Source organism: Oryza glaberrima, chromosome 1 (assembly GCF_000147395.1).
Source record: "Oryza glaberrima chromosome 1, OglaRS2, whole genome shotgun sequence".
Classification (NCBI taxonomy): Eukaryota; Viridiplantae; Streptophyta; class Magnoliopsida; order Poales; family Poaceae; genus Oryza; species Oryza glaberrima.
Genome location: NC_068326.1, coordinates 22182999 through 22208452, shown reverse-complemented (window position 1 = coordinate 22208452; position 25454 = coordinate 22182999). Strand labels below are relative to the sequence as shown.

Sequence of the window (25454 nt, the reverse complement as noted above, 5' to 3'; positions counted from 1 at the left end):
TGGGTCCCACGCTGACTCAGCCGCCCGTAGACCAAAACCGGAGTCAAAACCACCGAAGGACCTCGGGTGATCGGTTTTGTATAGTTAAGGGACCCCGTATATCTGGTTTTGCGGTTCGAGGACGTTTTTTTATCCCGATGACAAGTTGAGGGACCTTCGGTGTACTTTTTCTGGAAAAAAATTCTGCTAGATGGGCCACATTTTCCCAACAAATATCGGGTTCGGCCTCTAGGCTTCCATCCACGAACGGGGGCTCTCACCGGCCCAGCCGCCGCCGACGCGCTCTGCTCCGCTCACTCTCTCCCCACCGCCCACCGCATCCGAAGCGCGCCCCTCCCTCTCGGCCTCGTCGCCGCCGGTGCGACCGCGATTGTCTCCTCCCCGCTCCACCTCCGCAACACAACCGTCTTCGAGCCTCGGCTTCACGTCGACCTCATCGGCAATTCGGCACCGCACCCTCCCCTCCCCATCGCCGGGTTCGCCTTCTCCGCGCGCAACTCGTCGCGTCCTCGAGCTCGGCTAATTAACAATACTTTTACTGATTACTGAAGCGGTTAACGACAAGTCCAACTAACAAAGTCGTCGGGTTGGTGTCAGTGGCCCAGTGTGCCACCTACTCCTCCTACTCAAAGCCTCACCGCCTCAGCATCGCACGACGCCTAATTAATCAATTCCTCTCCCGCGACACGCGCGCGAGCTCAACTGCCTCGCTTCCTCCCTCCTCCCGATCGACCGCGCCATGGCTGCCGCCGCCGTCACCAAGTCGCCGCCGGCGCTGGTGCCCCTGGCGGGGCCCACTCCGGGCGGCTCCCTCCCGCTCTCCTCCATCGACAAGACCGCCGCCGTCCGCGTCTCCGTCGACTTCATCCAGGTCTTCCCCTCCTCCGCCGAAGCCGCCAAGGACCAGGCCGCATCGGTCGCCGCCATGCGGGAGGGTTTCGCCAGGGCGCTCGTCCACTACTACCCCGTCGCCGGCCGCATCGCGGAGCCGGTCCCCGGGGAGCCCGAGATCGACTGCACCGGGGAAGGGGTGTGGTTCATCGAGGCCGAGGCGAGCTGCTCGCTCGAGGAGGCGCGCAACCTCGAGCGCCCCCTGAACATCCCCAAGGAGGAGCTGCTCCCTCGCCCGCCGCCCGAGGTCCGCGTCGAGGACACCGTGCTCCTCGCGCAGGTACGGATTCCATCACCCATTGTTACTTGAGCTAAATTTTCCACTGCAAATTTGGTCTGGATCTGACTCCTGAGAGGTTGGGGGTTGTGGATCTGTGGGGGTGAGGAGGGTTGGTCACCATTGCTATCGTTGACTCGGTAATGTGGGGATGTCAATGGCGGCAATGGTGTGAAAGGAAAAGGTCTAGCTGAATTTCTAGATTGACTTCCTAAATGTCTGGACACCGGAATTTTCATTTTTGCTTGCTGCTGTTAGTGAATTCCATAGTTCCAAGCTTGCATGTGACGAAGAGATGGTCTCATGATGACATGGCATGCCTGGGCTGATCCAATCTGTTAGGTAGTTCATGAGAATTGATATCCAACCTTGCAAATCATTGCCATGCTTTCTCTTCCAAGCTTGTGAGGATGAGGGTTCACATAGTACTGTCCTTTCTACCTACATAGCTTAATTACATTCAAGGCTGCAAGGATGAGGATGAGGGTTCACATACCCCTAATGCTTTTTGGATACTATGATATGATACTCCCTCCGTCCCAAAATATATTTTGGGACAGAGGGAGTACTTAGTTACAAATAGATTTTGGTTTGATTCACATGATGACATTATGCGTGCTTCTCAATAGGTTGAATGTTTTAACTTTCTGTTCTAAGTTCAGTGAAATTTTTTCATGTTGGATGCTAAAGAGGTACTAAGTCGATGACAATTTTCATGTAAATGTTGTTCATGCCACACATCCTTGGTACCACTACCTGTTAAAATAGTCTGACACTAAGTTGACATTGTAACATGGCCTGTATTAGACTAGTTACTGAATTTGCATGTTCTGTGATTTGAATGATTAGTTTTTCAATTTCCTTTCCTTCAGATTACGAAGTTCACATGCGGTGGATTTGCTGTGGGCATTTGCTTCAGTCACTTGGTGTTTGACGGGCAAGGTGCAGCCCAGTTCCTGAAAGCAGTTGGTGAGATGGCAAGAGGGCTCCCTGAGCCATCACTCAAACCAATTTGGGCCAGGGATGCCATTCCCAACCCTCCCAAACCACCTCTAGGACCACCTCCATCGTTTACTGCATTCAACTTTGAGAAATCCGTCATTGAGATCTCGTTGGATAGCATCAAGCGTGTCAAGGACCAGGTCGCAAGTGAGACCAACCAGAAATGCTCCACCTTCGATGTGGTCACTGCCATGATGTTCAAATCCCGTACTTTGGCTATTGACTTTGCACCTGATGCCGATGTTCGTCTGGGTTTTGCTGCTAGCACACGTCACCTGCTGAACAATGTGCTGCCTTCAGTCGACGGCTACTACGGTAACTGTGTCTACCCTGGTGGCCTCGCCAAAACCAGCCAGGAGGTCAAGGATGCGTCGCTCGTAGAGATTGTGACAGCGATCAGGGAAGCCAAGGATGTGCTCTCGACACGGTTCCTCGATTGGATGAGCGGTGGTGCCAAGGAGAACCATTACAATGTGTCGCTGGATTACGGCACACTAGTCGTCACAGATTGGAGCCATGTCGGGTTCAACGAGGTGGACTACGGGTTTGGCGAGCCGAGCTATGTGTTCACCCTGAATGATGATGTGAACATTGTGCCGTCCGTCGTCTACCTGAAGCCGCCCAAGCCGAAGCAGGGAATCAGGTTGGTGCTGCAGTGCGTGGAGGCTCAGCACTCCAAGGTTTTCGGTGAGGAGTTGCAGAAGCTTGCATAGAGGTAACTTCGTGTTTATACGCCTACACTTCGCAGCGTTGAGAGCTGTTGTATTCTGGTGTGTTGAATAGCCGCTTCTTGAACTTGGTTACAAATAAAACAAGGTGGATCGTGTTTGTATTCTGTATTGTTGTTACCATACTACATTATACATTGATTGACATTGTTGAGGCAGTACTGTTACAGTTGAGAACAAATGATTCCATTGATTTCAAGAATTTGTACAATATAGTCCTACATGAACATTATCTTTCATTTTCCACCTATATGGTCAAGCCTGAGACGGCCTATTTGTCATTCTGTGGATATACGCAGGAAGATATTTCACATGTCGTAGTAACATCATATGCCTATTTACCACCAATCTGTGAAACCTATTCATAACTCTGTGTGATGAAACATTCTCAGTACAGTGCAGTCAGACTAGCATCATGGCTTTGTCTTTTGGCTTATTAGCCACAACAAAAATATTAAAATTTTAAAACTTAATTTTAAAGTCTACCTTTAGGCTTTTCGATTGTTGTTTATTTTCCAGCATTAGTTTTTAAATCACTAAGGATACAGATACACAAGTTTTTTGGTTTAAAGATACACAAGTTTTTTTTTTTTTTGGGTAACGATGAAATCATTAGAGTTTAGAAGACTAGCCCTTGATCATCCAGCTTCAGTAGTGTTCCAAGTTCGTCAGGGCCCGATGGAGCTCAGCACCTGAGCAGATTCAGAAATGAATCTTAGGGGGGAGAACAGTACGAACACATGTATGGTCATGTGAAGTCCACTAATCTTCCAACCACGAGGAGCTACCAACCCACTGAAACACTGTCCTCAGTTTGTCACAGATCAGATCTAATCATCTATACCTAACAAAAATGCCTGAAAATTCCACACGAGAAAAAGAAAGGCAAAAAAGAAGTCAACCACTCTCACTGAGCATTGAGAGCTCGTGCTCGCCACTTAGCAACAACTACTTCCATTCATTGGGGAGGGAAAGCGGCAAAGCACCAGCCCAGCCAGCGCGGCGCCAAACTCCACCTACCGACGAGAGAGAGAGAGAGAGGGAGGCCATGGCCGCCGTCGCCGCCGTCACCGCCGCGGCCGCGGCCGCGGAGCCCACCGTCTCCAAGTCGGCGCCGGAGCTGGTCCCGCCCGCGGGGCCCACCCCGCGCGGCGCGCTGCCGCTGTCGTCCATCGACAAGACCGCCGCGGTGCGCGTCTCGGTGGACTTCATCCAGGTGTTCCCGCCGGCGACCGGCGGGCCCGCGGCGGACGGCCAGGAGGACGCCGTGGCCAGGATGCGCGACGGGTTCGCGAGGGCGCTCGTGCCGTACTACCCGGTGGCCGGCCGGATCGCGGAGCCGGCCCCCGGGGACGTGGTGGTGGACTGCACCGGCGAGGGGGTGTGGTTCGTGGAGGCCACGGCGAGCTGCGCGCTCGCCGACGTGAACAACCTCGAGCGCCCGCTCCTCATCGCCAAGGAGCACCTCCTCCCTCGCCCTCCGCCCGAGGAGAAGCTCGAGGACCTCATCCTCATGGCTCAGGTTCGCACCATCTCCTCCCCAATTCCCAATTCCCACGATGCAGCTGCTCGATCGATTGATGGTTGAATCCAGCGAGAGAAATTTTAGGCGCTGATTAATTCGAGATCTTGTTGCTTTGCACAGGTGACCAAGTTCACCTGCGGCGGATTCGCGGTGGGGATCTGCTTCAGCCACCTGGTGTTCGACGGGCAGGGCGCGGCGCAGTTTCTCAAGGCGGCGGGCGAGATGGCGCGGGGGCTCCCGGCGCCGTCGGTGCCCCCGGTGTGGGACCGCGACGCGATCCCCGACCCGCCGAAGCCCCCGCCGCGCGGGCCGCCGCCGTCGTTCACGGCGTTCAACTTCGTGACCCAGGTGGTGGACGTCTCGCCGGAGTCCATCGCGCGGATCAAGGAGGACTTCAGCGCCTCCCCGACGGGCGGCGGCCAGGCCTGCTCCACCTTCGACGTCGTGACCGCCGTGGTGTTCAGGTGCCGCGCGCTCGCCGCGTCGTCGCTCCCCGACGACGCCGAGGTCCGCCTCGGGTTCGCCGCCAGCACGCGGCACCTGCTCGCCGGCGTTCTCCCGGCGGTGGACGGGTACTACGGCAACTGCGTGTACCCGGTGGGGATCGCCCGTCACCGCGGCGCGGTGCGGGGCGCGGCGCTGGCGGAGGTGGTGGGCGTGGTGCGGGAGGCGAAGGAGGCGCTCGCGGCGCGGTTCACGGACTGGCTCGGCGGCGGCGGCGGCGGCGACCACTACGACGTGCCGCTGGACTACGGGACGGTGACGGTGTCGGACTGGAGCCGCGTGGGGTTCAACGAGGTGGACTACGGGTTCGGCGAGCCCGGGTACGTGTTCACGCTCAACGACGACGTCAACATCGTCGCGTCGGTGATCTACCTCCGGCCGCCGGCGCCCAAGCGCGGCATCCGCCTCATGCTCCGCTGCGTCGAGGAGCCGCACGCCGCCGCCTTCGCCGACGAGCTCGCCAAGTTCGCCTAGATATACGTGCCATATTGCCATGACGATGTGTGTAAGGATCTCATCTCATCTCATTTGGGTCACAAGTTCACAACCCTGCTGCTGCTGGTTTGTGCATGTAAAATTCGATCAACGTTGGAATTCGTGACGTTTATTCGTGTCTTAACGAGACGTTATGTCGTAACTTTGGCGCGAGAGGGAATAAAATCCAGTGAAGTCTCTGGTTTACATCTAGTCGGACTATCACCGTTTGGTATAACCGATTTGAGATATTTTGGTGTGTGATTATGATCGTTCGGACAGCCTATTCTGCGAAAATGCTCAAAATGGGAACCCCCCCCCCCCCCCCCCCCCCGCGCGCGCCCCTCCCACTCGCCTCCACCATTTGCGTCTATTGCAACAAATCTCCCACATATTATGGAAACACCCTATTAAGGAAAATCCCTTTTTTTTTCACCAACAATGTTTTAGCTAATGTACTCGTGATGTTTCATTGTATATGGATGAAATATTACAGTGGATTTTGATATTGTTTCATATTTTCATCTTAATGTACACGTGGTTTGTTGATGTACACGGGGTTTAAGTGTTGCAGTGGCTTTAAATTATTTGTTGCATACGTTGAACCAAATTCTTTTATCCAGTGATCTTACTGTGTTTCACTACTTTTTTTTTAAGAATTAAAACATTTTTTCGCTATTTACTGAAACATTATTTTTATACAGGGTGAAACAACGCTCGATTTTTTAGAAACTGTTGTTTCATACGTTGTACCAAAATGTTTCATAGGATGATTTGGTAATGTTTCAGCTTTTTACAAAATTGAAACATTTTCGACCTACTTAGTAAAACATGTTCGATCTACTTGATGAAACAGCGACCAATTTTTTTTAAAAAAAGAAAATCGGGCGCCTAATTTGTAGGCGCCTCGCCTATTCTGCAATCGCTTGCAATTTTGGGTGGTTGTCAGTCGATTCTGTGCGCCGTGAATTATGCATCCAACGGCATGCTGAAACACAAAAAGGAAAAAAGAGCTTGCGCAAAAAAAAAAAAAAACGAAAGAAGGTTTTGGGCCCATAGTCTTTTTGTTTTGGACTACTTTGGGCTTTGGGCTTTGTGTAGTGTTTTGGGCTAATATCTGGGCCATGTGAGAGAGATGCCCTGTGATCTTCTCTTTGACTGGTTTGCACGCATGTGCCTTTGGGATTTTGTCAAAATATTTTGGGCTTATAATCGTCGGCAGGCTGCCGTGACTTCCGCTCTGAGTGAACAATATAAATCTTTGGCTGAAAAGAACTTTTAATCCATAAAATCGAATTAGTTTTGTTTCATGCATCTGGGCTTTGGGCTTTATGACATTATGTGTTGCCTCTCAAGACAAAGCAAGACACGTGAAGGGTGAAGAGAGGCAGGACCAAAACTCATACCAAGAGACACACCCATATATTCCAGATCAAATGCACTATATTGGATTAGAGGAAGCAAGAGGATCAGGTCGATCGAAACCACAGGGACAAAATCAGTAGAAAATACAAATCATCAGATGTAATTTCTATTTTTTGGTTGATATGTAGCTGCTTGATCTGTCTGCCACCGCTCTTTTTTCTGTTGTAGTTGAAAAAAGTTCCAGTCCTCTGACACCAAAAAAAAAAAGGGACAAAAAATAGTCTCAGTAGTGTTGTTTTGGATTGGATGTCTGATTCCATCAATATATGAAATGACAATGCTTTAGGATCTCATTTGCACTTAGTGGGTCATAACTTTATAGATTGAAGGGATTATGGCTGAAATGACAATGCTAAATGCAAATGATCGTGAGAGATTCATGAAAATATATCTTACAAATTACAATCTCACATGTGCGCATGTTGGCCATGAAACTGTCATACGTACATGCACATACTATCTTCTTTATTTATACCTTCTTTATTTATCACATTACAACATGCATCAGATATATATAAAAAGCAAGGACCTTTCATTATTGTATCATTACACTTATAGCTAGACACAGCTTAAAACTAATTAGCCAATCTTGGGAATCTCGGCCACAGTGTCGACCCAGAGGATGACACGGTTCGGGACGACCACTCCCAGGATGATGGTTCCTACTGGGAGCACCTCAACTTGGAGGTCTGGACGGTCAGCCTTGATTTTCGCCTTGGCCTGCTCGATGGTGAGGCCAACTAGCTCCGGCCACTCCGTCTTAAGACCACCACATGGCTTGCTGTCTGATGAACTCATTCTGGTCACAGCAAATTAATGAAGCAAAATTCCTGCAAATATAGCTAGGATTAATTTGTTGTTGTGTACACGCAAGGCACTTAATTCGAAACACTCTTTCATCAAATTAAGATCAGAACAGGTACTTACAACCAATTGAAACTGCTTGCTATCGAGACTGAAACGGGTGTTATTGTCCAGCAGAATGATAGATGCTCTATTGATCGATTCTCAAGTTGTGTGTGCGTTTGGTGTATGAGGGATGGAGTTGTGTGGTGTATTTATAAGATGAGAAAAGAAGCAAAACGTGCAATTTTTCGGTGCCGTTAGTGGATAGGCTTCCCAGTTTGCTGAGAAGAGATATACTTGTAGACTTATTAATCCTTCTGGACTCAGAAAATTCACGGATGCAAAGGGTGGCACGTGTGTGTGTGGAGACTCTACTAGTCAGAGAAAGAAAGTGTCAATTTGTTAAGCTAGTAATCTTCTGTATATAAACATTTTACAGGTCAAATATATATACAACGTGCAACGAGGATATAAATATGATTCATTGCAGGATCATGCCATTATAACTTCTTCAATACTAAATTATATACCACTACAATTTAAATTTTAGGTATTTCTAAATCTCTATGTCAATTATTTTTTGTTCTACCATGATTATGGTTTCATTAAACCTCTGCGCCACATAGCTACCATTATTTAGCTCGAAATTAAATAAATCTTCCTAGCTCCAAATGCGTTTAGAAGAATCAATTATACCCAGCTCTATATGTGCAAGGTTCATCGTCAAAATTCAAATCTCCAACCCACAAGTAGCCACGCACCATATGGCCAAATGTCCCCATGTCCAAATCGTTGAATATACGTACATCCAACAACCCCTCTACACGTGGGTGCACATGCATGAAGCCTATCCACTAATCCACGTACCGGCCCGCTTCGAAACTTCGTTAATTACGCACGTTGCTCGATACACTGGTGTGCTGTGTTTTTTTTAGACCAAATTGCTCTGTTCATATGCTCCTATAAATGCACGCATATACGTAGAATCCATCCACACATCGCGGTGCAAAAGCAAAACCCCCTGCAGAGAAGCATCGATCAATTGAAGTTACCAAGTACGTGCTCCTGTCTCTACCGTATGTCCCTTCTGTTTAGGTTCTTTATTATTTGAATCTACACATGAGGAGAGGTTCCGTTTTTGGATTAGTGGCGTTTTGGTGCCAAGCGACTTCATAATTAATTAAGGTCCCATTTGCAACAATTTCAAAGAACAAAATATGATTCAACAAGTAATTAATGGAGAAAGGTGTTTCGTTGATGATCTAAAGATGCAGTAATCATGAATTAACCACTAATAATTTGCAGGCAACTTGGATCTTCTCGATTGTTTCCTTGCGAAGATGAGTTCCTCTGAGACCCCCAAGACGGAGTGGCCCGAGCTAGTTTGCCGAACGATCAAGGAGGCCAAGGAGAAGATCAAAGTAGACCGTCCAGATCTCAAGATTGTGGTGGTTCCGGTAGGCACCATCGTCACTCAAGAGTTCGACGAGAATCGCGTTCGCATCTGGGTCGACAAAGTGGCAGAGACCCCCACAATCGGTTAAGCGGAAAGCCCGGTATAGCTAGCAAGTGTCCGTGCAAGTATTTCTGGATATATGGTCCAGTATGATAAATAAATAAATAAATAAAGCTGTGTATGAGCGTGTGTGTTCACGGTTAGAGCAGGTACAATAGCAGGCTATAAGCCGGCTATAACCATATATCGAGAAGAAAAGAGAAGAGAGAGAAGAAAGTGGGCTACAGATTTATAGCCGGCTGCAACACGGGCTCCAAGATGTTATGTGTGTATAAGAGGTGGGACCAGGTATTAATGGTGTAGTATATTTTTATAGTTAACTATTGTATGAATGAGTTATTAGATTGGCTATAGATGTTTTGGAGCCAGTAGTTGGCTATACTATTGACCTTGCTCTTAGCTTGTTATTTTTTTTTCTTGCATCAATAAAAAGTATGGAGTACGTACGTACTCTTTGAACAATGCGTTATACAACAAATGAGATGTGTGTCGTTAATCGTTGTATCTGAAAAGGTATCAGTACAAGTACAAAATTGCTGCTATTTACAACGTTTCTTCCCATCTTTACCTCTTTTTAACTTGTACCGCCTCCTTTCCCACGCACATGTTTCTCAAACGGTTAAACCGTGTGTTTCTCTAAAGGCAACAATAATATATATAACAAAAGTAGTCCATATAGATAGGCCCCTTTTTTTAACAATTTGGTCCTTTAAGAAAACTTATTTCGAAACTAACCCTCGTCAAAAACTTCAACCAAAAATAGGCCATGGGCTCAGCGCCAGTCCCGTTGGCGCTAAGGTCCAACGTCTTAGCGCCAAATAGTACAGCGCTAAAATTTGCCACGCTAGCAGAGTTGATTGTGAACGTGCATGGGTCAGCGCGCAAAGCTCAAGATTCGAACCCAGGTCACCAACTAGCCAAGGGATGGGCTTCACCACTGCACTACACATCACTACTTGATATCAAAATATACTTCATATACTTAACAGCTATACGGGGTCAGCGCCAAATGCATTGGCACTGACCCTACGCCACGTCGTCAATCGGATCGACTGTTGATCCACGTGGGCAAGGGTTCAGCGCCAAAGTCACCGGCGCTGACCCATTGGACCTCAGCGCAGCGCTGAGCCCACAGCCTATTTTTGGTTGAATTTTTTGGCGAGGGTTAGTTTCAAAATAAGTTTTTTAAAAGGATCAAATTGTCAAAAAAAACGGTAGATAGGCCCCACGTATAGAGCTTTTAACCGTGTCCAACTTTGACTGTCTGTCTTATATGAAATTTTTTTATAATTCGTATTTTCATTGTTGTTAGATGATAAAACATGATTAATATTTTATGCGTGACTTGTCTTTTTAATTTTTTTCGTAATTTTTTCAAATAAGACGGACGGTCAAATATTGGGCACGGAAACCAGGGTTTGTCTTTTTTTTTGATGGAGGGAGTAAAATATAAGATATTTTGGATGGATGGGATGTATCCTAATACTATGAACCTATACATACTCCCTGTCTAAATTTATAGTACTAGAATATGTCACATCCAACCAAAATTCCTTATATTTATGGACAACGGGAGTATATAGATAGCAAATAGTATTAGGAGGAGAGAGAAAATAGAGACAAATAACATACTCTCTCTATTTCAAAATATAAGGCACAACCACCCTTAATCCAAAGACCAAGAAACAATTATTATTATCTCCTAGTTTAGAGCATTCTAATAAATATAATGCAGGCATCCAATAGAATAAGAGATCTTAAGGGTAAAGGATTTTAAAAAATAATAATTTAATGGAGAAGAGGTCATAGTTAATTGTATGCATACATGTATGTTTTATATTATGGAACATTAAAAAAAAGTAGTTGTGCCTTATATTATGGAACGGAGGGAATATTTTATTAAGTAAAGTGCATCAGCGGTCCTCAAACTTGTAAGGGTGTGTCATCTAGGTCCCCAAACTCTCAAATCGCATTTACGGGTCCCTAATCTTGCTTAGCCATACATTGCCTGTCCAAACCCCATTTGTCTCGGTCTGCTCGCTGACGTGGCTTGCCAACATGGAGGGGAGGAGACCGCTGGGGTGGTGCATTATGCATTAAGCCCCTTATGTAAGAAACAAATCCTTCACTCTACGGTACAACATGTAAACTTGCAAAATAAATCCTAGCTTTGCCGCGTACGCCAGTCGCCAAAACATGCATCGAACCGAGCTAGCAAATTCCAAAATTTCTACCAACAACAAGGTACATTACTGCCTATTATCGATCTAAACCTACTAACATACAAGGATTAGGGCTTGATTTTACTCACCGTACACAGGCGCGTCTCCGCCTAGTCGACGCAATCTCGCCACCATTCTCCGCTATCGCATCCGTCAATGGGTGCAGACAGAGTCGCTCCCTCGTCCTCTCTACCACTCCTACGATCGATTGGCGTTGGTCACCAGCGATCACCACCTCCTCTCGCTTGAGTCACCCACTTCGCCCTTCTTGCGCGGAGGATAACGAGGAGTCGGGGATTTCATCCTTCCCGCGCCGAGGAAAAAGAAGAGTGGGGGATTTATCGTGCAAGGGCTGGCGAAAAAAATAAGGGGCTTAATGCATAATGCACCACCCCGGCTGTCTCCTCCCCTCCATGTTGGCAAGCCACGTCAGCGAGCAGACCGAGTCAAATGGGGTTTGGACAGGCAATGTACGGCTAAGCAAGATTAGGGACCCGTAAATACGATTTGAGAGTTTCGGGACCTAGATGACGCACCCTTACAAGTTTGAGGACCGTTGGTGCCCTTTACTCTATTTAGGCCCTCTTTGTTTAGGCTTATAAGCCAACTTATAAGTCGAAAAGTCTAAGTCAAAACAAACAAGCAGCTTTTTCATTTGGTTTTTTTTGAAGCCATAAGTCACTCTAACACTATTAAGCCAAAAGCTAGGTTGGAGAAGCTTTTTTTTTTGCTTATATGAGATAGATGTTTGACTCCACCACTAAACTTAGGACATTAAATCCACTGGCTTATAAATCATATAAGCCAATAAGTTGACTTAAAAGTCTAGGCCAATAAACCTAAGCCTAAACAAAGAGGGCCTTATTCTCTATTGGCAGCCCACATGCTTATGGGTAGCTTTTGTTATTTTTTATACTATGGACTAGTTTCACAATATTGTTAGGTGGCTTAATGTAATATTGTAATATTGTATTGCTTATGTATTACTTTTGCACTATGTCGTGGATGCCCTAATAAAGTTTCTATACTAAAGAACTTTAAAAATTCATATTAATCTATTTTTAGGTTTATTTTAACTAAAGCTTAATTTATTTTGTGCTAATTTATTGGATCGTTACATTTTACATGTCTAAACGCAGCCTAAATATTGTGCTATATGATGCACTAGTTGTGACCGCGCGGCGACACGCTGCGCGTAAATAAGGTTCGGTAGAATCATGAAAAGAAAGTAGCCATTGTCTAATCATTTCTCCACGTCTACGGTTCCATCTAATTAGCTTGAAAGAAAAGCCCATGGAAGCGAATTTTTCAGGATTTAACGGTGTTGTGCTTTCAGTAGTAGGCGACGTACCTGTCGACAGCGAGGCGCCTGTGGTGACTTCGTCAATCTCTCCAGAATTTGCCGGCCCAGTTTTCAAAGATGCTCATAGGGGTAGGGTTTGCGTGCGTGTGTTCATAGGGGTGAGTACGCGTACGTTGTGAGTGTCTGCGTTGTACTGTGTAATTCTAAAAAAAAAAGAAGAAAGAAAAGCCCTTGAAACTTGTATACATAATTAACAGGTTGTCAATACGTAAAAATCCTCCTAAACTTGTGTGGATTGAGACTAAGTAATCTCATATGATTCACTAGTTTTCAATTCTTTATTTCATTGGGCCATGTAGGAAAATAATCCTATAAGATTATAATCTAAAAAATACAAAATACCTATAATTTTCCTTCAAATCAAAGGGCCTAAATGTCTTGTAAAATGCACTTGCAGATTATGTTTGGCAAAATTTTGATTTTTTTTCTTTGGTTTATGCAAAAATGATCTTAAAATTAAGGGGCAATTGCTTATTTGACCATGTTTCGATGTCTAACTACCAAATTGACCATACTTTTTTTTAGTTTGCTTATTTGACCCAACTTTTCAAAAATAAATGTACTATCTGATCATAGTTCGTTAAGGTGAGTTAACAATGTTAAGTTATGGATAAATTGTCCCTCTTGTCTTTACTTATTTGACCCTGTTATCAATTTTAAAGAATTGAAGTGAACAATTCAATTTTACAAATTTGATATCAATTTTGACAGATCGTTGACACAATTATGGAAGATTTTTAAAATATTTCAACAGCGTATTATCGTATTTTGTGCATCTAAAATTGCATTCAAGGAAGCATATACACAGTTAAAGTCCAATGCAACAACAAATTATGTCCACAAATTGAAGGAAGCATATACACAGTTGTAGCCAAATGCGCGCTCCCACCACCGCCGCGCGTACCAGCAACCGCCGACATCCCGCCACCGCCATGCGCCACAGCAGCAGCCGCCTCCCACTGCCGCCATGCGCAGCAGCAGCAGCCGAGTCCCACCGCCGTCGCACTCAGCAGTAGCCACAACCGCCTCCCACTGCCGCTACGCGCAGCAGCCGCGGCCGAGTCTCGCCGCCGCCGTGCTCAGCAACAGCCGCAGCAGCCTCCCACCGCCGCCCCGCGTAGCAGCCGCAACTGACTCCCTCCGCTGCGGCATGTAAGCACCGTCGGCGCGGATCCCCTACCTCCCTCCATGGCCTGCCGCTGCAGCAGATGCGTGCCCCTCCCTTCCTCCACGGTCCGCCGCCGCCGCCGCCGATGCTCCCTTTCTCTACCAGCCGGTGCCGCCGCTTACTACCGTGCATCACCGCCGCCACTCGCCGGGAGAGAGAAGGGATACGAGAGAGAGATCGATATGGGATGGGATACACAGAGATGTGGATAAGGTTGGAGGGTATTTCGGTGATTACAGAAAGTTATTATATTTCTTTTTTACAAAAATGATTCTTAACAGTGTTGTAGAAACATGGTCAGACGGGGTATTCGTTTTAAAAAATAGGGTCAATTTGGTAGTTAAATTTTAAAACAGGATCAAATAAGCAATTACCCATAAAATTAAAATTTAAAACCCAACAAATTGTAAACATACTGCCTCACCAGTCACAAATTGTAAACATACTACTACCTCAGCTTGCTAGGCGTATTATATAGCTGCAATCGAACTCTTCCACGAAACGAAACCTCCAAAGTTTTTATACACACGCCAAAGCAACCATTCGATTACAGTTTACAGATTTTAATTTCGAAGGGGAGAGAGAAAAAAAAAAGAAGGGAGAGCTCGCAGTCGCAGCGCCGGCGGAGAGAGAAGACACGGCGGCGATGGCGGCGCGGGCGGAGGCGCCGGCGGCGGCGCCGCGGCCGCTGCAGGCGGCGGCGATCGGCGTCTGCGCGGAGACGGGCTTCTGGGACGCGCTCCGCCGCCTCAAGCTGGACGTCCTCGGCACCGACGACTCCCCCATCCCCATCACCGGTGCGAACCCCCCCCCCCCCCCCCCCCTCCTCTTCCTCCTCCTCCTCCGCTACCTTGCTCTTGTTCTTAGTTCTGATGTTTTGTGCCTCCGAAAACCTGCCGTCTCGAGCGGGGAACGGGAAGCGTGCGCATCCCCGGGTCTCCCCAGGCTTCCCCGATGGAATTCGGACGCGGTGGTGATTCGTCGGAGCGATTGTTAAGAGCCGTATTGTTTGCTTATGGGTAGCGATGCCGAGCGTGGATGATTGAATTGTGAGTCCTGTGCGGATAGATTAGGGGTTTCGCTCGCCTGAATTGGTTGTTTGCAGGCGAAACGTTGTTTAGGGAGAGGTTGCGGCGATACGAGGTTTTCCTGAATGCCACATTGATGAGTTGGTCTCCGTGCGCGAGTTCATGATTTTGTCGTCGTAATAGGTGTATAGTAATTTGGATTTTAGAACTTCTTTTGTTGTTTAAAGACTAGCCCGAAGCCCTACTGTTTGCTGTCATTACTGATTGCTCTTTCTGCACTATTGCTGTTAGCACCCAAACAGTGATGTATTTCAGATTGTCTGTTGAGAATCCTAAGAGAAGTAGCAATTAGCAAATAGAATTCAAATTTTGCTAGGTCATTTTGGTTCTTTAGTTTGGTCGTCCATGTGTTGTCGTGTGAATGGTTTTGTCATGGTTTGATTTCTCAATCAACTGAACAAGTTTGCTGAACTTAATTTTTAGGTTATTATACTCCACGCCAGTATGAGAAAATTGCAAGCCTCTTTAGGATATGCCCAGAATCGATACTGCCACCTTCTGCCAATTCCTTTGGAGATAGGAACAATTGTCCAGTCCCAGGGACCCTACTAAACACTAATAATATGCGAGGATTCCAAAACTTGGACAGAGCACTTCTACTGAAAGCTGAAGCAAAGAAGGTACATGCTTGACATGGAATTTTGCTAGCACTACCATTAACACTACTAGTTTCTTAAAAAAAAAATTAAAGCATGTGATATGTGTTGCAGATCTTGCATGATATTAAATCTGGCAAAGTAGAAGAGAATCCTGCTTTGCTACTAAGGTTCCTTGTGATATCATTTGCTGATCTGAAGAATTGGAAAGTATATTACAATGTCGCATTCCCCTCGTTGATTTTTGACTCCAAGATAACTTTGCTCAGCTTGAAACTTGCCTCACAAGTGCTTAAGCAAGAAGAGGTCATGTTCCTTTGAACCTTATAGAATTACAGTTGACAAAAGATTTTTCTTGTTTTACCATTTCCTTGTTGGCACTAAAGATTGTTCTATTTCTGCAGGCAACATCCTTGTCTAATGCATTTACTGAGTGGCGTAAATCAAGTGAAACAACAGGTTTGAGATGAATACCTAATTGGGATTGTTTTACTTGGTTATGTCACTTGATGCCTAAACTGTATTATATTGAAATTTCTGCAGTTGTTCCATTCATTCTGATCAATATATCGCCAGATTCATCTGCTACTATAAGACAGCTGAAGGATTGGAAAGCTTGCCAGGGCAATGGCCAGAAGGTCTGTTTTGTGCAATACATTTTGTCATTTCATGTTTTTTACCAGATGAGTTCTGACAAGTGATTTAGAAGACTCCTTATTTACCTATCATTCTTCATGTATACCTTTAATTTCATGTGCTAATGGTTGAATTTGCTGATGCAGTTGCTATTCGGATTTTATGATCATGGTAATCGAGGTTTTCCTGGATGGGCTCTTAGAAATTATATTGCATTTGTGAGCCTGCGTTGGAAGATTGAGAAAGTTCATTTTTTCTGCTACCGAGAAAAACGAGGACGTCCTGACATACAGCAGTCCCTTGTTGGCGAAGCATCATTTCCGGCACCTCATGGTAATTTCGTACATCTGAGAAAAAAAAAATAGGGGGAGGGGGGATCCTATCAAAATAACTAGTAATTTTGGAAGCTTTTAAAGCTGACACTGGTTATGCTTTGTAATAGCAGGCTGGGATGAACCTGATTATGTGCCTGAAGCAATTGGATGGGAAGGAGAAACGGCCGGGAAGGAATCGAAAGAGATGAAACCGAAAGAAATTGATCTTTCTTCAATTAATCCAGCAAGGTAGATTAACATTTTTTTCTGGGATTTGGAAATAATCAGTAATTGATTGAATTACCTTTGATTGCTTTAATAAGCACAGTCAAGATGAAGAAAAACAGCTGATGCACTTGAAGCTTATGGGATGGCGCCACTTCCCTGTGAATCTTGACAAGTTATCTGGGGTCCGTTGTCTTTTGTTGGGTGCTGGAACTCTTGGATGTGAAGTCGCACGCCTACTTATGGTTAATGCTTTTATCTGACACAAGATTTATGTTCCATTTTAATAAATCATAACAGGGCATTTAAATGTGCGTATCTTTTCTGCTGTTAATTTATGGGTTTTTTTTTTCAGACCTGGGGTGTTCGGAAACTAACATTGGTTGATGATGATTGCGTTTCCATGTCTGATCTAGTCAAACAATCCCTCTACACGGATAAGGATTGTGGTGTCCCAAGAGTGACTGCAATAGTCCCACATCTAAAAGAAAGATGTTCTGCGGTGGTGAGTCTTTGCAGCTTTATCTTAAAATCTATGTTGTTTACATATTTCTCTCATCGGTAACAATTGCTATCATGCAGGAAGTTGAAGGCATCCAAATGGGAATACCAAAGCTTGAGTATAACATTTCTGCCAGCAAAATATCAAGTATTACTGATGATTGCAAGCGTCTCCAAACATTAGTTGATTCCAATGATGTGGTCTTCTTGTTGAATGAAACATGGGAGGGAATGTGGCTTCCAACTCTTTTATGTGCAGACAAAAACAAGGTAAATCGTAGACAACCACTCTGTTATTAAGGACCTTTTGAGTAGTTCTCATAAGAGAGAAGCGAATATCATGCACTTTTAGGAGATCAGGCTTGAGTGGCAAATCTGTCAATAGATTGACCATGCAACTCAGTTTAGTATTCTTCGCCTTCCATTTTTCATCACATAGAGTGCCCTTGGGAGTTGGAACTAATAATGAGTTGGCTCCGCTGCAGATTGCCATTACTGTGTTGTTAGGATATGACAATTACCTTGTCATGCGACATGGTTCTGGTCCAGGAACAAAAAGTGGAGGTATGGATGAAGTGATTGCTCAGATAGAGAATTTGTCCACACAAGACGCTCTCGGTCGGCAAAGATTGGGCTGCTGTTTCTGCAGTGATACTGCTTCCCTTGTTAATGTATAACTGTGGAAAATTACTTTATTTGTGTTTTATCGCGTGATTTTGCATTTATGACATAATTTTGATATGCTTAATCTTATTCTTTGCAGTCAGATCATAATGGAGCACTGGATCAGCAGTTGGCAGTAATATTACCTGGGCTGACCTCAGTTGCATCTGGCAAAGCAGTAGAGCTCTTTGCTAGGATGTTACATCATCCAGATGAGTAAGTATACCTACATGAAAGATAGGTGTAAAGTGCAACATACATTTGTATAGCATTGTCTGTGATAGTTGAATAGTTGGTTGACCTAGTACATGAGAACATAAAAACAAGATGATGCCTTATAGAATTTTACTTCATGTAGAATTCATGCTCCAGGAGATATTGCTGGTACAGACACTGAGCATCAGCTTGGTCTATTGCCACATCAGATGCAAGGATCGCTCTCAAAGTGTGTCTTGTCAACTGTGCTGTGCAATTCCTCAAGCAACTGTATTGCATGTTCCAATGCTGTAAGTAAAGTAGAACATATGCAGGACTAAATTCTCATAATTCTATTTGTTCTAATGTTTCTGCATGCTATTACAGGTTTTATCAGAATATAGAAGAAGAGGATTTGATTTTGTAACGCAGGCCATCACCTGTCCAACATATTTGAAAGACCTTACAGGCATATCTGATTTGAAAAAACCATTTGCTTCTAAAATTTCGGCCAGCATTCCTGTTTCTAAAACTTCGGCCAGCATTCCTGTAAACCTAGAGAAGCTGTCCAGTGCCCGATGTCTACTTTTAGGTGCTGGAACACTTGGATGTGATGTTGCTCGTATTCTTATGGTTAGTCTTTGTCCAGTTCTACTTTTATGTTGAACTACGGACAGACTTAACAAAACATTTCTTTGACTATGGTGGAAACAAAACTTTTCAGGACTGTGGTGTGCGGAAACTAACAGTAGTTGACAGTGGTCGAGTTGTTGTGTCGAATTTGGCAAGACAGTCACTCTACACATCTGATGATCGTGACAGCCCAAAAGCATCAGCAATACTAGGGCGTTTGAAAGAGAGATGTCCTTCAGTGGTAAATTTCAATTCTGTTCCTTCAAAGCAATCTTCATTTTCTCACATTCTTGCTCCCTTTCATGTCTGAGCATATTTCCCTTGTAGGATGCAAAAGGAATTAAAATGGAAATACCAATGCCAGGCCATCCTGTATCACCTAATGAAGCAGTCAGTGTGCTTGAAGATTGCAAACGCCTCCAGGAGTTGGTATCTTCTCATGATGCTGTCTTCTTGCTGACCGACACAAGGGAAAGTAGGTGGCTTCCAACACTTCTCTGCGCAAATGAAAACAAGGTAATTCTTGTGTGTATTCTTCAATAATGTAGACTTGTGAAGTGTTACATGATAATATCCCTCGCACCGCAGATTGCTATTACTGCAGCATTAGGATATGACAGTTACCTTGTCATGCGACATGGGGCTGGTCCAGGCACGAATTGTGGAAGTCCAGATGTGGTTGCTGCTGCTGATACACTGTCTGCAGAAGATGTTCTTGGTCGTCAGAGACTAGGATGTTATTTCTGCAATGACGTCGTTGCTCCTGTTGATGTAATTTTGCCTAAACTTTGGAAATTATACTCTTTTTACTTAACATGCTACATTCTGCAACCGTCACATCATTTTCCTTAACCATCTTGTGATGCAGTCCGTGTCCAACCGAACACTGGATCAACAATGTACAGTAACACGGCCTGGATTGGCCTCCATTGCATCTGGCTGTGCGGCAGACCTCTTCACAAGAATGTTACATCATCCAGATGGGTAAGTGACTGGATACCTGAACATAATATGAACTTGCGCGATATCATTTCCAGGGAAGATGTTAGCGGCATTTGATGATTGAAAAACCAACTGCATCTAGTTGATCTTTACTACATTCTGCAGGATACATGCTCCAGGAGAGATTGCTGGCACAAGCTGTGAGGGTCCACTTGGTCTATTGCCACATCAGATACGAGGATCACTCTCGCAGTACAACTTACTTACCCTATTGGGCTATTCCTCGAGCAATTGTACCGCATGTTCCAATGCAGTAAGTAAACATTTATGATTGCATGATTTGGAACAATTTCTTTAGGACTTTCTTGTATTATATTGCTTCTTCCTCATGCGATTTGGTGCAAAATATTGCAGGTGTTGTCTGAATACCGTAGGAGAGGGATGGATTTTGTGATGCAGGTGATCAACGAACCAACCTATCTCGAAGACCTCACCGGCCTCACTGACTTGATGAAATCAGCGGCCTATTCTCAGGTCGAGTGGATTGATGAAGCTGACGATGACGACGAGATGGATATCTGATGTTTTGGATGTTTTTTTTTTTCATGATGTTAACACGTGTAAATACAATTCATACGCATACTTAGTCCATCGGATGATGAGAATGGCGTTCTTGAATCTCGAATAGCCTCTTCTTAACCAACTAGCAAATCACAGTGTAAACATTACCAATCTCTGGTGCAACAAACAATTGTAACCTAGGGGAAAAAATGTACACTTTGCTAATATTCAATGCTAATGTTGTTCCCATTCTCAATTCCAAAAGAGAACGTTGTTCCCGACCCGTGGATAATCGCATCGTTTTCTATGTTTCTACACTCGCTGGAGCTGCATGCGCCTCGTTGTGCCGCAAGTACTCGGCGAGGCAGAACCCGAATAACGCAGAAACTCCTGCGACGTCGGCGCCCATGACCAGCACGCCGGCGACGGGGGCGACGGCGACGGCGAGCAGCGCGGCCAGGAAGCCGGCGCCGAAGACGAGCGGGAACGCGAACACGAGCGCCTCCACGGGCACGGCGGCGCCGGCCGCGAGGTTCTGCGTGACGTGGTACGCCCAGAGGTAGAGCAGGAGGCAGAGCACGGAGGCCAGCTCCGACGCGAGCCACAGCGGCGAGCCGCCGTGGCTCAGCAGCATGAGCGCCATCGTCGCCGCCAGGAGCAGCGACAGCGAGCACACGAAGGCGTGCGCGTGCGCCCTCTGCCTCTTCCTCTCTTCCGCTGCCTCCTTGCTCCGGTCGCCGCCGGCGATGCCATCGCCGTCGCCGGCCAGCTGCTGCTTCTTCTTCTCCTCCATCTCCGATACAGGTTGGCTTGGCTCGAGTTGTGCTCGTGCACGAGCTCTTTTATTGATCCGAGTCCGGAGCTGGACTCGAGTCGGATTGCATCCCGACTTCTCTCCAGATTCGGAGGCAAAAATAACTTTGAAGCTTTGAGCAGAAGAACTGGACAGCAACAGCAAAAGAGGAGGTATATTGTGTATCCATCTGTTCTTTTATAGATTATAACAAGATAGTTACTAGCTCTCTGTACTGTACAGCAACTCATGTGCCGGCAGAAGTCACAACTGATGGAACATTGAAAATCAAAGGAGCAATCTGAGTAACATGTGGTATGTACAAGATACATGATTCACCCAGCTGCCTGAAAATCTCCGAAGTCGTCGTCCACGCTCTCTTGAGGGGCCTTCTCTGCTACAGTTGCTTGTTCCTGAGGAGCAGCTTCTGCTTTCGGTGGTGGGGAAGAAGCGACGTTATCCGCGGCTGGTTGTTCATGAGAAGAAGGAAATTCTGCTTTGAAAGGAGTGGTATCAGCTCCAGTATTAGCAGCTGGTTGGTCTTGGGAAGGAAACTCCGCTTTAAATGGAGAAGCCGCGATGCCAGAATCTGTAGGAGAGACCGGTGATGGCGGAGGTGGAGGGAGCTTGAGGGAAACTGGGGCCTCCTTGGAGTTGGCTTTTTCGTTAAATGAGAGCTTGTTGAGGCCTTGCTCAAAAAATGCAGATTTTATCTTTGCGCCGGACTCTTTCTGCACAGAACAAAAGCAAACACAAATATTAAGGAGTGTTGCACAAGAAGCATATAACTACAAAAATCAGAAGAAACGTCAAGAGGTTATTTCTCAAATGATGTGTCAAATCTGGCGTAGGGGCAGTGCAAATATCCTTCAATTAAGTTCAATAAGGCTAAGATGGATCCCTACGTAAGAGCAGCTCAAACTGATATATCTACAAATATGCAGTTTTATTTAACACTACATGGAAAATAGTCTAGAGCAAAATAATCTAATATGAATATTACTGAGAAATAGTAGGATCCTGTAAACCATTATATGGTTAGCTTTAATTCAACAAGACAAGAAACTTATTAAACCAAGTTTGTTTGAATACAAAAGTACTTAAGACATGTTCGTCACACATGCCGTATAAGTGTTGATATCTTCGAGCCATGAATAGGCATTGTCATATGCATGGTAAACTTGGTTGTCATGATATTTTTTTTTACAACTGATAATTCTGAGAATTGGCACAGAAAATATTTTCATCTTAATAAATTTCACGGTTTGACAATTTATGCGTGTCAATGCTTGGAGTGGACACAAAAATTAACTTCATAATAATTATGTTTGTGAAACCAAATGTTGAACTACTTCCTACTCAATATATAAGGCATATTATGAGTGAATACACAGATTAAGAATTTAAAATGGTAATACAATCAAGATAATAAGAACAGACAACAATCGTTCTTAAATACCTAGGGAATTGGAGAAAGAATAGTTAATGAGTACTAAGTATACAAGTAGGACAGAAGTGATAAATGGGTGTAAATAAGGTCAAACATCAGAAAATCCCAGCCAGAAAAAACTGGACCTGGTACCTGGGCCAGGCCGTTCTGGCCAATGGGACCGTTAAAATAGCTGACAAGGGAAAATCCCGGTTCAACCGCCGGTTTCTTAGCCCACCAGACCAACCTAGGCAGGTAACGAGCCATTCAAAATTTGCAAAAGTAGCTAGTGACAACTGGAATTCAAACTCAAAAGATGTTGCTAATTGCTTGCATGAGCAAACCAACTCGGCTAACACCACTTGATTGTTTCTACTAGCTGTTAACACGCCTACAATAGCACAAGAAGTAGTACGCTCATGTGGTCTGAGACCCGTTGACCAAGCGATTCGACCTCTTACTTACTGATCCAAGTCCTCGGACAAGTCAATGTCTGGTCTGGATCTAATAACATTGTGCTCTAGTGGCTTTATGTAGGATGCTAATACTCTAGTACTGAGCTAATAAAACAACAATTACATCATGAAGGCCTACAGAAACAATTTCACATCACCAATCTCTAGTTTGACCACCAAAATATGACACATGAAAACTTACATTTTTTAGCTGCAAAACCAAAGTTTCACCTTCTTTGAGGCTGTAATCCACTGACGATGATTTCTCATAGTGTTGTACCATCTCTTCAGCAGTCTTTTTCTTGTTTAGATATCTTTGATGATGTAAGAAATAACAAATCATACCGGAAAATGGTCTGTTATAAAAAGAACTTATTGGATAAAAATATTACCATACACAACTACAACTGCAAAAAGGAAATACAAATTGAATTCATTGTGGCCAAAAACAGAAACATTTCATCTGACTGACCAAAAGAAACATAATTGGCAAGTAAAAAAGTACATCCTATGAATTGATTGTATGGGTAGAGGATCTTTTTGGGTTCATTTAGACCTTTTTAATAATAAAATGGTTGAACATTCAAAATAATAATCTCACACGTACGCGTGTTAACAGGAATCAATGTCATGTTAGACCATTTTAATGATACTGCATTTGAATCAAATTCACATACAGAGTCCCCAGCCATTGAGTGATTACATGGGAGAATATTCGAATACATATCATGCTTCAAGTAATGAACACAAGGATACTTCATATGGTCATGCAGAGCAGCTTGGAAATCATATGCTTGAGGTCTTTCACGGAAGCCTAAACCAATAAAGGCATGACGCTGACGTCCATCTGCAAATATGTGGTAAGATCTTTTTTAGTAACTTAATATATTTCTACGTATGGATCAATGTGATAACTGATAAGCCACTTCAAACACTATGCTTATCACCTCAACACTAAGTATCAACACTATAATCACCAACTCAATGGAAAAAACATTAAGACACAAGAGGGTCATAAAAATCATGAGAAGATCAGCTTATCACCTATATTCTCTTCAACACGGAGTACAAAATATCTGCAAAAACAATGTTGGAGTAGCAACAATCATTTCAGGTTATCTTTATACAGTCTCTACATAGTAACTTATGCAGAATAGAAACACTAAGGACAAAAGTCGCCACAGGATTAAACCACCATGTGGCAGGGAAAAAATGCAGACCTGCTGCTATCAATAACAGGTTCCACCGGATGTGGTTCGTCTTCTCTGAGGAATGCCCTAGCGTACAGCTCCCCTAAAAATGTGTCCGAGGAATCAACATTGGTGATCACACAAGCACTGACCAACAGCACTACCGTGATTTTTTTTGTACCTGTGTTCTTATCTTCCAGTTTGATGATGCACTCTTCTCCTTTGCTGACAACCTTGAGAGTCCCTTCCCAAGCCCACTTGTTGACGTTCCATTCATCAGCCCTGGTTGATACCCACGGTTTAAAAAATGTGACTCGGGCTCTCGGCTCATAAGGTCATACCAAAATCAGAACAGAACAAGTACAACAATGAAGTGAGCTAATCCAAGATTGCCGCATTCGATAGGGCCAATGGAACGAGAGTTCTCGAAACAGCACGGCCTATAGCTAATTCAGATTGTTATCTTTGATCTGTCTAGCCCCTCACACAGTCAAACCTTCAAACTACATAGCCTTGCTCCCACGGACAAATTGAAATGTGAATCCTACTAAGCCCATTTCTATCGGGATTTTTTTGATGAACCAAGACTAGTATATACCTGTAGGAGGCGGCCGTCTTCCTGGGAGGTATCTGCGTAAAGAGAGAGAGGATTAAAAAAAACATTAGCACGTTCACGCACACATAGTGCTCGACGAATTGCGCGCCCCCAAGAGAACACAAGCACGGGGGCACGAAGCGGGTCACTGACTACACACACCCTAAACCGTCAGACAAACCGGAGGAAGAACAAGGCGGCGAGGGGGGGGGGGGTGCACGGGGCGTACCAGGTAGACGTAGCACTCAGCGACCTGGAACAGCACGAGCTCCACCGCCTCCTCGGCCTCCGCCTTCGCCTGCGACTGCTCGCCGGCGCTCGACATGGAACCGGCGCCGGATCTTACCGAGGAGGGGAGCGGCCGGGGAAAGGAGGGGAGGGGGGAAGGCTGGCCGGATCCGGCGGCGGTGGGCGTCCCCGAATGCGGCGACGCGGAGGCGCGTGAGAGAGGAATGGATTTCTTCCTGGGGGGGGGAGACTGAGAGAGAGAGAGCGGTGGGAGAGGAGGAAGGTGGGGAAGGGAAGAGCCGAAGAGGGGAGAGGTTTGCGTCGGGTTCGGGGTCGGCCACGGCTGTTTGGTGTTGGGTTTAGGTGCGGTGTTGCGGTCGTGTTCGACTGACCCGATCGATCGGTGTTGCTTTCGATTTGGGTTTCATTCCACGTATCCGGTCGGTGTGGCGATCAGGGTCAAGGGTAT

The 25454-nt window shown here is 45.3% G+C and overlaps 4 protein-coding genes across 5 annotated transcripts; 3 read left to right on the top strand and 1 right to left on the bottom strand.

Moving 5' to 3' along the window:
- The first annotated feature begins 618 nt into the window (after positions 1-618).
- LOC127781220 (acyl transferase 9-like) lies at positions 619-3056 on the top strand. Its single transcript, XM_052308150.1, has 2 exons — positions 619-1171; positions 2041-3056. Exons 1-2 carry the CDS (start codon positions 740-742, stop codon positions 2881-2883), a joined length of 1275 nt encoding a protein of 424 aa, XP_052164110.1. The 5' UTR covers positions 619-739; the 3' UTR covers positions 2884-3056.
- Positions 3057-3946: 890 nt separating this feature from the next.
- LOC127781226 (acyl transferase 5-like) lies at positions 3947-5614 on the top strand. The gene is made up of 2 exons (XM_052308160.1): positions 3947-4420; positions 4544-5614. Exons 1-2 carry the CDS (start codon positions 3947-3949, stop codon positions 5399-5401), a joined length of 1332 nt encoding a protein of 443 aa, XP_052164120.1. The 3' UTR covers positions 5402-5614.
- An 8879-nt stretch (positions 5615-14493) lies between these two features.
- On the top strand, positions 14494-20551 carry LOC127775083 (ubiquitin-like modifier-activating enzyme atg7). Of its 2 annotated transcripts, none has more exons than XM_052301396.1 (20): positions 14494-14738; positions 15453-15649; positions 15740-15931; positions 16030-16084; positions 16169-16263; positions 16408-16594; positions 16704-16824; positions 16904-17045; positions 17156-17305; positions 17383-17571; positions 17787-17972; positions 18065-18180; positions 18323-18470; positions 18547-18792; positions 18884-19033; positions 19120-19308; positions 19381-19563; positions 19661-19776; positions 19900-20047; positions 20149-20551. In XM_052301396.1, exons 1-20 carry the CDS (start codon positions 14588-14590, stop codon positions 20314-20316), a joined length of 3129 nt encoding a protein of 1042 aa, XP_052157356.1. In that variant the 5' UTR covers positions 14494-14587; the 3' UTR covers positions 20317-20551. The 2 variants fall into 2 exon arrangements, with proteins under 2 accessions (XP_052157356.1, XP_052157363.1); XM_052301403.1 differs by having other exon boundaries at positions 14495-14738; positions 16707-16824.
- A 692-nt stretch (positions 20552-21243) lies between these two features.
- Positions 21244-25288, bottom strand: LOC127775097 (uncharacterized protein At1g03900). The gene is made up of 8 exons (XM_052301408.1): positions 24987-25288; positions 24761-24792; positions 24344-24444; positions 24193-24265; positions 24017-24048; positions 23729-23819; positions 23175-23286; positions 21244-21819 (listed from the first exon to the last, which is right to left on the bottom strand). Exons 1-8 carry the CDS (start codon positions 25080-25082, stop codon positions 21424-21426), a joined length of 933 nt encoding a protein of 310 aa, XP_052157368.1. The 5' UTR covers positions 25083-25288; the 3' UTR covers positions 21244-21423.
- Positions 25289-25454: the final 166 nt, after the last annotated feature.

Coding starts and splice junctions, on each gene's coding strand:
- LOC127781220 (XM_052308150.1), top strand. CDS start 740: ATGGCTGCCGCCGCCGTCACCAAGTCGCCGCCGGCGCTGGTGCCCCTG. Junction 1,172..2,040: donor ACACCGTGCTCCTCGCGCAG/GTACGGATTCCA, acceptor CCTTTCCTTCAG/ATTACGAAGTTCACATGCGG.
- LOC127781226 (XM_052308160.1), top strand. CDS start 3,947: ATGGCCGCCGTCGCCGCCGTCACCGCCGCGGCCGCGGCCGCGGAGCCC. Junction 4,421..4,543: donor ACCTCATCCTCATGGCTCAG/GTTCGCACCATC, acceptor TGCTTTGCACAG/GTGACCAAGTTCACCTGCGG.
- LOC127775083 (XM_052301396.1), top strand. CDS start 14,588: ATGGCGGCGCGGGCGGAGGCGCCGGCGGCGGCGCCGCGGCCGCTGCAG. Junction 15,650..15,739: donor TGAAAGCTGAAGCAAAGAAG/GTACATGCTTGA, acceptor TATGTGTTGCAG/ATCTTGCATGATATTAAATC. Junction 17,306..17,382: donor AAGAAAGATGTTCTGCGGTG/GTGAGTCTTTGC, acceptor GCTATCATGCAG/GAAGTTGAAGGCATCCAAAT.
- LOC127775097 (XM_052301408.1), bottom strand. CDS start 25,082: ATGTCGAGCGCCGGCGAGCAGTCGCAGGCGAAGGCGGAGGCCGAGGAG. Junction 24,049..24,192: donor CCTGTTATTGATAGCAGCAG/GTCTGCATTTTT, acceptor TTGTTTTTGCAG/ATATTTTGTACTCCGTGTTG. Junction 23,820..24,016: donor CCGTGTTGAAGAGAATATAG/GTGATAAGCTGA, acceptor ACATATTTGCAG/ATGGACGTCAGCGTCATGCC.